The sequence below is a fragment of the Rhipicephalus microplus genome, chromosome 2 (genome assembly GCF_043290135.1).
Source record: "Rhipicephalus microplus isolate Deutch F79 chromosome 2, USDA_Rmic, whole genome shotgun sequence".
Lineage (NCBI taxonomy): Eukaryota > Metazoa > Arthropoda > Arachnida > Ixodida > Ixodidae > Rhipicephalus > Rhipicephalus microplus.
In genome coordinates, this window is record NC_134701.1 from 167,845,607 (window position 1) to 167,859,822 (window position 14,216).

Genomic DNA, 14,216 nt, shown 5'->3' on the forward strand with positions numbered 1-14,216 from the left:
TTTCGCGCAAATTAACAGCCGTTCTTGCGCTTCCGCACGCGTGCGGAAGTCATGCTGAGCCGAGTGGGAAGTGGGCGAGAACAAGTCCTAAACACGAAATGAATCACAAATTATCAGAGTCGGTGGAATAGCGTACGTGCGTGTACTAGACGCAGACTATCGGATACACTCGGTGGCCGACGATGTTAGCAAATAGTCTGGTCGCTCCAGGCCGGCGATGCCAACGACAGTACCAGCAATCAAAAGCAGGGTAGATGGCCGACTGGTCTTCGAAAGATCGGTGGCAGTGTGAAAACACTGGCCTCGTCTGGCGATGCGGGGTGCTCAGAGTAGCAGGGGGACAAAGGACCGAGGGGTGCGTAACAAAAAGCGGTCAGGGAGAGCGGCAACTAGAGGGGCGCAGAGGCAGAGTCGACGTTTAACAATAAGAATGTATGGGCACCTCGCCGATGCCTGATCAGTGGTCGAAATTGGTTTCCCGGGAAGTCGACAGATTGCTGACTCTGTTCGCTGTAACCGATCAGCGGCGCTTGGAGACGTTCGTTATAAGTGCGATTTTGTGCCATTGAACCAATGTTTATTTTCACGGTCACACGGATATTGTTCGTTTTAAGCGAAAGTTCGTTTTAAGTGGGGCCGTTATATGTGGGCTCGACTGTACTTGGAGCATATAAGCCATCATAACAAGCTTAGTAAAATGAAGCATTGACTTGGGGATAACATGTCCCTTCAAAGGTGCCCTGCAGTACTTTTCCAAGTAGCCATGGAGCCTTAAGTAAACACGCTTGTTGCCCCACAAGTTTCTCGCCACAAAGTTTCTGGAATCAGTCCAGTATGAGTGGAGTTCCAAAAATTTGTCTCACGCTGCAGTTGTATTCTCTCTTCTCGTCCCAACAAAATAGCTGGAAGCTAAGCAGGGACGAATGGCACGGCGGAAGAAAATACGTCACACGCACCTCGTGACCTTAAGCACGTTTTGTTTTTTCTTTGAATTCGCGTCTTCTCAGTGCGATAGCAAATACTCGTGTACAAGTGGCGGCCTCCTGTGGCAGCTCCGGTAATGACAAACAAGCTTTGATAATATCTGCCAATGGCTGTGACCAGAGCTGTATACTCCTTGTTGGCTGTGACAAGTGGTTTTTGAGCCTGTATAGTGTAATTTGCCGAGGGAAGAAAGCAATTTTCAGCTTTGAAAATTTATTGTTAATCACAGGCCGCATGCTGTACTATAATATTTGCCTCGCGTGTTCTCGGTAGCCTCGACTACTGATCGGCAACGTTTTCTGACCATGCTCAGTAAATGTTGCAGGGCCCCCTTAAACTTAAGGGGAGACGCGGGTCGAAAAGTCGCGTTTTTTTTCCAAATTTCACCTTTTCTGTTTTTTGTTGCTTTATCATCTTTATACATTATATTTTGACATCTGAAAATATCACAGCGAAATAAGCATCAGAAGTCAGTGAAAAACACGTCTGAGTGAGCGGCAGTGACGCGCGGCATCACGAAATTTACACAAAACGGGCTGCTGTTCGCGTGCTCGCGGGGCCGCGAAGAGAGCTGTCCGCCATATTGCGGCCGCTGGCTCGTGTAGAGTTGTCCTTACTCTCCACGATCCCGGTTCTTGAAGTCTCGTACGTTCACGAAAAATCTAAAAAAAAAAGCAACAAAAACAGTCTTTTCCCGCCGTTTCAAACCGCGCGCCACTAACGCAGGGCCGCCATTGGCTGACAGCACCCGTGTTTTCTTGCCGTAGTTCGCTTCACTGTTTTCCGGAGTTATTTTTCGCTGTTTTCGTGCGATGGCAAGCCCGAAAAAGGCCGTTGCCGACCATCGGAAATACAGAAGTAAGAACAAGCTCAGAGGGAAGCGGCGGAGGACGTACAAGAAAGCCACCGCCAACGAAAATGTCCGCGACGGGCCAGCGGCCGGTAGGCCTAACATCGACCACGGCAACGTCGACCATGGCAACTGCGACGACGAGATCAACGCTGCAGTGAATTTTGTGAGTGCATCGCAGAAAAAGATCGCGTTATTCGAAAACGACGTCAGGCCGAATGCCGATCGTGCCGAAAGCGTAGTGCTGTGCGAGTTGGGTGCATTGACGGCCGTCGTCGCAGGCGCGGCATGCCCCGTTTGTCACGAGAGTAAACTCGCAGTTCGGGCACCGAATAAAAAGCGGAAAGGCCTTTCGGCGTTTCTGGAGCTACACTGCGAGAATGCGGAGTGCTCGGAGAGCATCCTTTCGTCCGCGTACTCGTCGAAGCGGGTCGCGTCAGATGGCGGCCGCGGTGCAAGCAGAAGCTACGACAGCGGGAGTTCGCGTGACGCCTTTGCCGTGAACCTGAAAGTGGTGCTTGCAGCGCGTGCCGTCGGTATCGGGCATGAGCAACTTTCACGATTTTGTGCAGTAGTTGGATTGCCAAACCCTATGCACCATAAGACCTTCCATGCTATCGGCAAAAAGATTCACAGTGCGGCAGTGAAGGCTGTCTGTGAAAACATGCAAAGGGCACGCAGCGTCACCAAAAAGGTGGCTGGTAACAGTGACGTGCCAGTCATGTTTGACGGCACATGGCAAAAAAGAGGCCACAAAAGCCACAATGGTGTGGGAACTGTAGTGTCCTTGGACACTGGTTTGTGCCTGGACTATGAAGTGCTTTCCAACTTCTGCCTGGCGTGCAGTTTGCATAACGACATGGGAGGCGATGAAGAAACATGGCAGGCGTTTCATCATCCCGTTTGTGAGAAGAATTGCGACTGTTCTTCGCATGCCATGGAGGCCGAAGCTGCAGTGCGCATTTGGCAGAGGACTGTGGACTATGAGACACCCCTGCGGTTCACCATCTTCCTAAGCGATGGAGACAGCAAGGCCTACAACGGGGTCTGTGATGCCAACGTGTACCCTGACACTCCAATTGAAAAAGAGGAGTGCACCAACCACGTGGCGAAACGTCTGGGCACCGGCCTGCGGAAGCTGCCAACGCCACTTCCACGAGGGGAGAAGCTGAAGGAGACCACCATCCAGAAGCTTCAAACTTACTTTCAGGTGGCCATTGTGAACAATCGGGGAAATGTCCACAAGATGTACACTGCCATATGGGCCTCATGTTTGCACTCGTGCTCAACAGACGGTGCTGGAAGTCACAAGTTCTGTCCTGCAGGCCCAGACTCGTGGTGCAAGCACCGACGTGCTGAGGCGCAGGGCCAGCCTGCACCGTGCCACACCCCCCTCCTGACCAAGGCCCAGGGTTTGGCAGTCCTCCCAATCTACAAGCGTCTCACAGATGCGAAGCTGCTTGCCCGGTGCCTCCACGGCAAGACACAGAACGCGGCCGAGTCCCTGAACAGCAAAATATGGCTGCTGTGTCCAAAGACCCGGTTTGCTTCCCGGACTGCTGTGGAAACAGCCACAGCCATTGCAGTCCTGTGGTTCAACCGGGGCCACGCGAGCTTTGAAAAGGTGCTGGAAGAGCTTGGGGTGCTTCCTTCGGAGGCCCTGGTTACCCTCAGCGACCGCCGAGACAGCATGCGCATGCACAAGATGAATGTGCGTCAGACCGCTGAGGCGAGGGCACACCGTCGCAGTGCAGCCAAGAGGGCCCGGGTGGAAGAGTCCTGCCGCACCAGCCGGGAAGGGAAAACCTACGGTGCTGGAGAGTTTTAGACAACTGATATTCCCTCTGGACATGTGTGTATGTGTTCAGCACAAGTTTCGTGCTACTGCGTTTTTCATTTTTGTAAATACAGACTTTCAAACTTTCAAACGCGTTTTTCTCATTTCGCAATTTTGGCCAATTTGCATTTTTTGCGGGAAGTGTTTCGGGCACTTAGAATGGTCATACGACGACGAAATTTGGCACACACATTGAGGAGAGTGCGTAGGGTGCTGATATCTACTTGAATCAGCACAACCTATCAGCTGTAAATATCTATTAATAAATTTAATGGTGGTCGAGTGGAAAAAAAAGGGTAGTTTGCTACACAGATGTTTTTTTCATAGTTTCAAAGTTGGAGCACAATTTCTAGCTAGATATCGGCACTCTATGGCTAATAGGGAGCAAAAGGAGCCATTGAACAACTCTCTGCATGAACATTTAGTATGCGCGAAAGTTCCCGGAAAACTTATCAAGTTTCACCATTACTTGAAACACAACTCCCAAACTATTGCACTTATGTAAAAACTGATTACAGATTTGGAATCAGGAGGAAAAACTGCATCAGTGGTCCAATTTCTGAAGCTCTAAGTTGAATAACAAAAAAAAAGTGCTTTCGAGGAGCGTCTCCCCTTAAAGGGGGGGGGGGGGGGCTTCGCACAAAGCGAATTTTTTTTAGATAGATGCGTTCACGGCTTAGCACCCCTACATTGCAGTGAAACCACCTTTGCTGGCGGACTAATATACATCTATTCGTTTATTGCGAATACGTCTTCAAAAATATATGATAATTTAAATTCGAATCGAAGCGAATTTTAATTCTGAACTATTCGAATATTCGAAGCATTTGAATATTTGCTCAAGCCTAGTTCTTGCTCCAAATTTGGTCTTCTGTGATGAAAGATTGATGGTTTCTCTGTAACCTGCTCCAAATTTGGGGTTTAGCGCTTCAAAAGTATCATTTTGCTGCTCCAAATTCTATTTCGGCTTTTGCATCCCTGCCAGTATTGCTGTAGTTTTTTATTTTTTTATAAAGATATAGCTGTCGTAATAAGGCATTTGGCGCTGTTTAGTATTAGAAGGGATACTTTCATATTCAGTGACAGTTTCTATCTTGTTACTTTTCTATTTTTGCATTTAAGTGAAATTTCAATATTTGGTAGGATTATTTGCATATGTTACAGTTACAATGGCGGCGATCTCAGTAATGATTTCAAGTTATTCAATAGCAATGCTTCTGCTAAGCAAAATGCAGAATCGCAATCGACAAACTTGAGTTGCGATCGAAAGTGCACTGCACGCAATTGGGATGTCATCGTTTTTATTGTTGCCTCTGTCACTGCTGTGTCGTGGTTGTGTGTTGCTTGCTTGTTGCCTGCTTTATTTTTCTTTTGTTGCCATGTTCATTGCATCAGCTTTTGTCGTCATTCTTGTTACGGCAATTTTTTTGATTGTTCTTCTTTGTTTTTTTTTTCGTTTCCTGTGTCCTCTAGCCACCCTTATTCAGTAGATCCGAGGCAAGTAGCAAACTCTGCTTGGGGTTCATTTTTCTTTTCTCTTGGATAACCAGGTACTGTTTGAAACGCGCCTCAATTTTACTGCACAGTACGAGAAGCTGAAAATGGTGCACATGCTCATGCTGTTTAATTTGTTCATGTCGCTGTTTCTCTTATTGCTTACGGTTTAGGGGAACAACAGTGGTTCGATAGCAGAGTGTCAATAATTTAGACGTTGATGAAAGGAAGGTGCCTTACCTGTTTTAATCAAAAGTGATGCTTAGAAATTGATTTAGTGGCTGTAAGTGGCAGCTGGAGTAGGCTGCAGTGGTCTTTTTTATTTACTCTTTGAACAGAAGGTACACCTGCTCAAACCTCTGTTAAAGGCATCGAAGAGGTGAACGTGTACAGTTGCCCAATGTGTGAGGCCATCAGTGTAGCAGACACATCAAACGCTAAAAAACATTGAAGGAATATTAACCGCACCTTAAGGGGAGACACGGGTCTCAAAGGCCGAAAAATTTTCGGGCAATCGATTTTCTGAAGTATATTTTTGAATAATATATAGGGTCTGAAGAAGGTGTTTCGAAAATGCTATTGCCATGTAATGCGTATTTGTCGAGTAATTCGGTCTCAAAGTCAGTTTCGTGACCATTTCCACCCGCGAAACCACTTCAAAAACGGTCATATTCAACGCTGCGGTGCCCGAGAACTACCAGGCAGCGCGGCCATTTTGGTCTCGTTTAAAGCCGTATTCTTTCGTCTGTTCCTAGCGAAAGAACGCTTTTCGTCCAGCAACAACGCAGTTATCGCAAATGAAGAAAAATTAAATTCTCGCACATCATTGGTGCGTTTCTATCACGTGGGGCAGTTCCCGGTTTCCTATTGGATGTCAAGGGATCCGTCTGCAATCCACCATGTTATGACGAGGCCTAAGCGGCGGCTGTGCAATGGGTGTTGCTGTGCAATGGGTGTTGCTGTGCAATGGGTGTTGCTGTGCAATGGGTGTGGCTGTGCAATGGGTGTGGCTGCGCTATGGGTGTGACGGCAGGTGGTCATTGAAAGTTTCATACTGCTCATGCGTTCGAAAAGAAGCGATAAAACACAGAAAAAGCTGGCTGTGCCAACGCTATCACAAACGCCGCTCCTGCGATCACGGATGCCATAGCCGGGGCCAACGATCACACACCAGACCTGCGCGTACGAGGCCTTACAAGGCCATTGCCCACAGTATCTGTTGATCTAGTAGTTGGATTTTGATAATTTTTGCAGCATTTGAAAGCTTATACATTGATGAGTGCAACAAGACCAAAAAATTATGACAATTTCATTAAGAGCAGTGATTTAATTAGTGATATAATTAGGCAGCAGTTTTAATTAAGCAACTCTTGAACCAATGAAGCTAAAAATAAAATTGTAGTTTTCTTGCACTCCCTGTTCTTTATAGAACACTGTCATATCTAATTTGCAGCAATCTTTTATTAGAAAGCAGTCTAAACAGTGGGCAGAATGTAAGTTTTTGGAACATTCACTATTTTAAAATCTGGAAGTCACAGCTGAAAACTAATTGCATATTTGCTTTCAGTTGTGAGAATTGCATATCACATAAAAATTTGAGCTCTAAATACTTAAAATTAAAAAAAAAATGTTTAAGATCAGTGTCTCCCCTTAAATTTTCTTAGTAGTCGTGGGCCTGCTTTTGTGTTCAGGTCACTTATTTGCAGAGAACATAGCTATGGGAGTGCAAGTGCTTGTAAGCCATGACGAATGGGGGTTATTCTACAGACTACTTTATGTGGCTAGTCATAACATTGCCAGCTGAGCTATACGAAAGGGTAGCGGCCTCACCAAAAGCTGTGCTCTCATTATAGTCGACAGTCAGCAGTTGCAAGGCAGATCAGCCACCTCAGCGCTATCTACATTAGGCACTTGGTGTGCATTCTTAATGCCTGCATACTATTTGTACTGCATTAGAGGGACTTCATGTGACTTCATTTTATTATGCTGTAATAGGCTTGTGGAAATTAGGCACAGGGCAGTGTTCAATATGTGTCACATATTGGGAAATGCAAACATGCTCTGCTCTAACCAGCTGTATTATAGATCTTCTAGATAATCAAAAGGAGTGTCAGTAGAAGATTGCCAGAATGTTGACGGTTTTCTTTTTTTAGAAAGGGGCATTTTGCAAATGAAAACCTATCAGTTATACTACTGCCTGTAGAAATGCAGGAAGACAGTAATTTGTATTCATTGACAATCACTATGAGCATACATTATAGAACTGTGAAGTATTGCATTGTTCTTAAAAAAACAAGTGCAGTACCCTGTTTTTTTTTTGTTTTTTTTTTTCGGTAGAGGTGTCTTGCATGGTATGGCACCGTAGGCATGCATGCGTGTTCTTTGTAGACTACTACTGTGCGTTTTACAATTTTTTTTTATAGTTGACATTCTCAAGTTCTGTTTTTTTTTGTTTCGGTTCTTCCATAACAGGAGTATGTTGCCTGCATCATCATCTATGCCCTCCAGGTACTCAAATTTATGGACTCAAAACATTGTGGAATGGGGTTGTTTGTTGCACTTTGGTTGACTGATTCGGTGCTTTTACTCTTTCTGTTTAATTTTCAACCCTCCACACTCATGTAGTGTGGTGAACTTAATTAATTTGATGTTTAAAAGATGCTACTAACACTGTGGCTCACTACGGGGTTTTATGTGCAAACACCAGAAGGAATGGACGTGTATTATAAACTCAACTGAAAGCTCGCAAGGCAAAGATTCATAAGATCCGCATTATTTAATTGCGCTTGGTTAGTCTTGTCTAGGTACAGTATTACTAATAGTAGCGTTATGTTACTATCAATTCATAGCTATTTTTCTGCCAGTGTTTGCCTCTGAGCATGCCAGCATGTGTAACGTTGGCTTTTAAAAGCAGCTGAGTTGGTTGTGATTTGTCAACGGTGTTGTACCTGCACTCTGCTTCAGTTGTTCCTTCAGCTGTGATGTACAACAGAATAGACAGTTTAGTCTTGCCTAGGTGCATTATTTCTGATAGTAGTGATATGTTACGCTGAATTCATAGCTAATTTTCTGCCAGTGTTTGTCTCGGAGCATGCCAGCATGTGTAACATTAGCTTTTGAAAGCAGCTTAGTTGGTTGTGATTTGTCAACGGTGTTGTACCTCTGCTCTGCTTCAGATTTTCTTTAGCTGTACATCAACAGAATAGACAGTTATAGTTTACAAGGCTTAGCGGGATAGCGGGCTTACAGGGATAGCAGGATTGAAGTGCACATGCGCAGGAACATACGAGACATATACTGCTCACCCTACGCACGCTATTTTTCAGATGTAGTGTTACTGTGTTAGTGCGGTTTATGCAGTGTATGTAAAACATGGCGGCAGTTTCGGACGCCCGTTCGAAATGATTTTGGCATAGTTGTTCCTTCGCTGCAGTAAACAACTTTAAAATGGCTTCGCTTGCCTTCAGTTCTCTTTGATGTCCTAGTATTATGGATAAGTTAGTGTAGTTTTTGAGGTAGCTTCCCATTTCGAATGTCTTTTAGGCCTAACAGAAGGTCGATGTGAACAAATCGGCAACATTAATGTTTTCGTGTTTTGGGCATGTTTCGTATTTACATATATTATTACTGAAAAGAACTTAATTGCTTTGTGTGATGGCACAGGCAAACTTTCTTGCTTTCTTTTTCTTTTCACTGTTCTTCAACCTATTTACCCTCAGATAGGTGGTGCCACAGTATCAGCCGAGGCACTTAAACCACGTAAACGCTGTACCGCTAAACCCTAAGGCGCTGTCCACAACGAACACAAAACTGTGTATACTTCAGTGGTGTCGAATGTTCGTTAATTTGGGGAGGTTTAGGCACCCACTGAATTACTTGACAACTCGGGAGAGGGCTGTTGGAACTCTGTGCTTTGAGTAGCGCAATATCAGCGGGCTCTCGGCGGCTTGGAGGCTCAAGCACTGCTTGCTGTAACCGACGGTGGAACCAGAGTTCTGGAGAAACCGAACATGCACTCCGGAATTCGGTCAACTCGGACATTTTTGTTAGTTTTGTGAGATCCGGGTTAATGAGCTTCGAGGTTTCACTGCACATATGTCTCAGAAAGAAAGCTTCTCAGTTGCCAAAAAAGATTTTTGCCAATAGAACTGAGTACCGATATCTCTCCAGGCTGTACCAATTGAGCTAACCAGGTATCTAACGAGGTTTCACTGCACATATGTCTCAGAAAGAAAGCTTCTCAGTTGCCAAAAAAGATTTTTGCCAATAGAACTGAGTACCGATATCTCTCCAGGCTGTACCAATTGAGCTAACCAGGTATCTAAAAATTGGCAGCACGGGAGTGAACTAATTGACATCTTAAAGCCTGTGGACACAGAATACTGCTATCGATTTGAAGTTCATGATATTCGCACAGCGCTAATTTCAAAAAAGTTTTTTTTTTCCTATTGAAGGAAAGTTGATGAACCCCCTTATAAAAGACGTGCGCTAGAGAGCAATTGTTTTCCTTTAAATGAGGTGTCTCTTATAAGCAGTAACGCAACGATAGGCGGTGCCTGGAAGTAAACCTTCTTTTTGCTTTAGTAACTACATCTGGAATAGGTAAGTCTAGTGCCTTGTTGTGAGGGAGTTAAAATTGAGGGCTTCAACGCATGCAACGTCAAGCCGTGACTCGCAGCATGGCAGTAGAAGTGATAATGGCTTGTTTAACCCATTTTTATTTTACATACCGTAGGGTTGCGAACTACCGTTTTACAGGCTCCATTGACCATAGTTTCCTAGTACTATATTATGCAGTTTCAGTATGCAGCAGCCAACTCTGAAAAAAAAAAAAAAAAACGGGAAAACAACAATTTTAGGTGTTAAGAAATGTCTTGTATAATTTTAAAACACATCATCATATACAATATGTTTATTGTGTGCTCATCACATTGGCAATTTGATTTTGTTAGCCCATTCTAAGGTTTAAGCTTGACCCCTGTTCCACTGCGTGTGCTTTTTGTGCCATGTATACAATCCAGTCGAATATCTTTAACTGTCATTGGCAACTCAAGAAATCTTTAAAAAAAAAAAAAAGAAAATGCCAGACACTGTGTTCCACAGCGAGAAAAGGTGACTTTTGTGTCAGATTTCAGCAGGACTGAAAGATTTGGGCTAGGCTCATGTCTCTGAAAGATGAGGGAAGAAATACTGCTTAGTGGCACTCACTATTAATTGCAGATTTTGTATTTTTTTGCCAGGGAAAGCAAACTAATGTCCATGTGTTGGGGAAGTACACTCGGAGTTATTATAATGAAGCTGCTTCTTACACGAAAATAAGTTCATTATATTCGAAAATTCATTATAAAGGTATATTCTTGATATTATGCTTATTTCAAGACTATTCATTTACTTCGTTATAAGCGGTATTTTGTTAAATCTATGTATGACTGTACTTGGAAGTCTAGAGGAAGTACACAAGGCCCTGAATTTTGTAAAGCTTCGGGGTTTCTTTCTTTCTTTTTTCGCACTGTGCTTACAAAAAGCGGTGTGGGTGGATTGTGGCGTCTCTTGTGAAGCATGCTGTCTTGTCTTGCGTCGCACTCTTTCAGGCACAGTAGAGAGCAGCATGACAAGCGTGACATGAAGAAACAAGGATTTTTGGGCAACAAGTAATCTATGCATGCAGCTGCTTTCCTCCCGCTTACTCACTAACCTGGCTTTATATCACTACTAACCGCATGCTCGCGCAGTTCCACAGGGCTTGCATTGTGGTGGTTTGATATATGCATTGAACAGAAGCAACGTAGTAATGTTCGGTTCTCTTAGGACTTTGTTTATGATGCGCATTCCCAAGTGATGTTTTCTGAACTTGAGCTCATTCCATGTTTGTATCAGTGTTGTACCAAAATGTCACAAAAATGTAAGTTCTGTTTGTGATAGAGTTATGAGAAATTTGTTTTTCTTCGTGAGCGAAGGCCCCGTTTGATTGCTTCTTATTCAGTTAATCAGCGCTGCCGAAGTAGGTCTCTGTGTCAAATTCGTTTTTTTTAGAGATGTTTGCTTTGTACAGTGCTCAGCAATTAAAATGTGGTACCGTGAAGTGTGGCTGTGGGACTAAACTGAGTCGGAGAGTCCAACCAACCATGAAACAAAGAGCCACAAAGGCTCTTGGTTTCATGGTATAATATAGCTCCTTAGTGGCATAAAGGAAAAAATCACTAGCCACATTCTTTTGGTGTTGTACTTAATTGTTTAGCACTGTGCACGCATGCATGCCTAATTTGTGTGCATGTGTCACTTCCAATGCTGTAACGTGCGTGGAAGATAGGCTCAAACAGACTGCTTCTTGATTGCACTCATATTTGTGTGGGAATCTTGATACCATGCTGCCATTATGAAGCACCATTGCTACGGGCAGCGAATTGCTCAGTGTACACTGCTCCTCGACCCTCACATTCTTCGCAAGCGCGTTAGTGATCGCAATTCGTCCACTGTTGAAACCTTGAAAAAATTCAAGTCACAGAAAAGGGACCACGCATAGACATGTTATATTTGCCTAAAGCGACAAGAAACATGTACTAACTATGTACTAACCACAAGACAGGGAAACTGACGAACATAATTTTACAACCCCCGCTGCAATGTCTGTGCTTGGTTATGGTGAGCGTATTACAGTCGAACCTACAAGGAAACGGACGGGGCGCTAAAAAAGTTTTGTTGTAGGGAAATTAAGCAAAAAATGACCACTGACCACTGACCGACCACACTGGCCAAGCGCAAAAACAATCAAAAGCATGTAATTAAATATGTGAGCCTGAATTTCATCATCAAATTTAGTTGAAGCGGAACGGCAAAATATAAAGTGTTTCGTTGCGAGAATATTTATGCTTTTATTTTTATGGACAGCTGATGAGGAATCGAGAATTTTTCGGATTGTAGTGGAAATTTCGTCGAAGCGACGTAATTAAATATGCGAGCCTGGAATTGCATCGTCAAATTTAGTTGAAGCGAAACTGCAAAATAAAAAGTATTTCGTGGCGAGCATATTTGTCGTTAGTCTTAAGGACAGCTAACGAGGAAACGAGAATTTTCGTGATCGTAGGGAAAATTTCGTTGAAGCGGTGTTCATTGTAGTGGGGTTTGCCTGTACTCGAACTTTTATCATGTGCAACTTATGGTGTGTTAAAGCTATCTAGTTTTGACACATTTTGCCTGTCCGTGCAAAGTGTGTACTAACTGCGAATTAGCAGGATTGTCCCATCACTCATCCACAAATTTTTTACTTGCAGGCAAGACCCACTGAATCCTGCCATCAATGAGTCCGAGTTTGAAGAAATCATGTCCAGAAACAGGACAGTGTCGAGCAGTGCCATTGCCCGTGCCGTGGCTGATGCCAGCACAGGCAAGTGCTTCAAGCCTTGGCAATTGCTTTGTGCCGTTAGACCGCCGTTGAAATTACGAGTGTGCGTGTGTGAGTTAAACATACGTGGAAGTGCTAGGTAATGTTTGAATGTTAATTAGGGGATTTCCCTCACATCAAAGAAATCTCATTATTTGACACTTGCCTGGTGTATATGCACTTTAGTTGGAAAGCGTGCACTGCTATGAGCCTCATTGTACCTGTGCAGGTGTAGGTCTGTGTGTTTGCCACGCATTTTCTGTGTTTTTAGCTTGTATAGCTCTGCTTAGCTTGTTCTGTACCTGGGCAGCAAAAGGGAACATTAAAATCTAATAAATGATTAATGTTTGAGTAGTGAAAAAACAAGATTGTTTTTGCTGGTTTGGGGGTGGGCAAAATGCTCGAACCTCTTTTTTTGACAGTGCTGGTTTTGCGCTTGTCTCGTTGCAGGTGAATTTGCCAGCGCCATCGAGACCCTTGTGACAGCTATTTCACTCATCAAGCAGTCCAAGGTGGCTAACGATGACCGCTGCAAGATTCTCATTAGCTCTCTGCAGGACACCCTGCACGGGATTGAGTCTAAATCCTACAGCACACGGTGAGCAGCACTCAAACCTGCATTTCACAACTTTCACTGTTTTACTGTTCGAAAAAAATTTTAGTGTCCTTTCTTCTTTATATCTGGTGCATAATAGATACAGAGCATACATATGTAAATTTCCGCATGAAAGTTTTGGTTTGGTTTGTTTCTGAAGTTTTCAGGTTGTGCAAGTACAGCTGGTTGATTCACTTATCAGCTTGTGTGATCCCCATTGACGTCGTAGCAAGTGCCAGAACTTTTGTACATTTTTATCTTTGAAATTGGCCTGTCCCTTTTCGTGTCACTCCAGTGGCAATGTGACATTTATTGAACAAATGCCGCACCACGATAAAAACACCCATTTCAGGCCTGTTCCTGGAACATCGAGTGAATTCGGTTGTGCCCAATTCAAATGTGCCCTCTGTTCATCAAGAACACAGTTGAGCCCACTTATGATGATAATCAAGTGCCATGAAAATTTCGTCATAAGCTGCAATTGTAACTGGGTTAAGGGCGGATGCTACACCTTCCAAAAACTCTTTTATTTTTGCGAGTACCTCAGTCAAATTTGGAGAGCCTATGTAGATTTTACTGCTGATTTCAAAAATCTAATTCTTTTTTTGCTGTGACAATTAGTTTTAAAGATATGATGAACTGCGACTTTTTCAATTAAGGCCTAATTAGCTAATTAACTGTAACTTGGATATTGATGTGCAACCTATAGAACCAATTCGGTATGTTCACAGTGTGCAATAAAGTATAAATCATTGTTCTGGGCTATTTCGAAGCAAAGTTGTGGGATGTTGAATATGACATGAAAAATTTCCCCATCTACACTTGAAACAAAAGATCCATTTAGAGAATTTTCTCCAAAAATTATTACAATAAAACTTACTTTACGACACATCCCCTGCATTTATCTTCGAAACAAAAAAGAAATCGTAATGATAACCCAGATAGAACAAGAGATATTGCTCCGGCATAATGGGAAGCACATGAAAATTGTCGTTTTGAGAAATCGAGAAAAAACGTGGGCACACATTTTTATTGCAGAAGATGCAACAAGACAACCTCAAAATGCACCAGAAGC

General features: G+C 43.6%; 1 protein-coding gene across 11 annotated transcripts in view; it reads left to right on the forward strand.

The window, feature by feature from the left end:
* Cpsf6 (cleavage and polyadenylation specificity factor subunit 6) overlaps window positions 1-14,216 on the forward strand; it is a 78,865-nt gene that overhangs the window by 59,536 nt on the left and 5,113 nt on the right. For 8 of the 11 annotated variants that reach the window (XM_037421772.2, XM_075887074.1, XM_037421773.2 and 5 more), the window contains 4 exons: window positions 5,145-5,168; window positions 7,638-7,673; window positions 12,437-12,549; window positions 12,997-13,144. In XM_037421772.2, the coding sequence (XP_037277669.1) occupies window positions 5,145-5,168; window positions 7,638-7,673; window positions 12,437-12,549; window positions 12,997-13,144 (321 nt within the window). The remainder of the gene's footprint in view (window positions 1-5,144; window positions 5,169-7,637; window positions 7,674-12,436; window positions 12,550-12,996; window positions 13,145-14,216) is intronic. The other 3 variants (XM_037421777.2, XM_075887075.1, XM_037421774.2) reach the window with 2 other exon arrangements.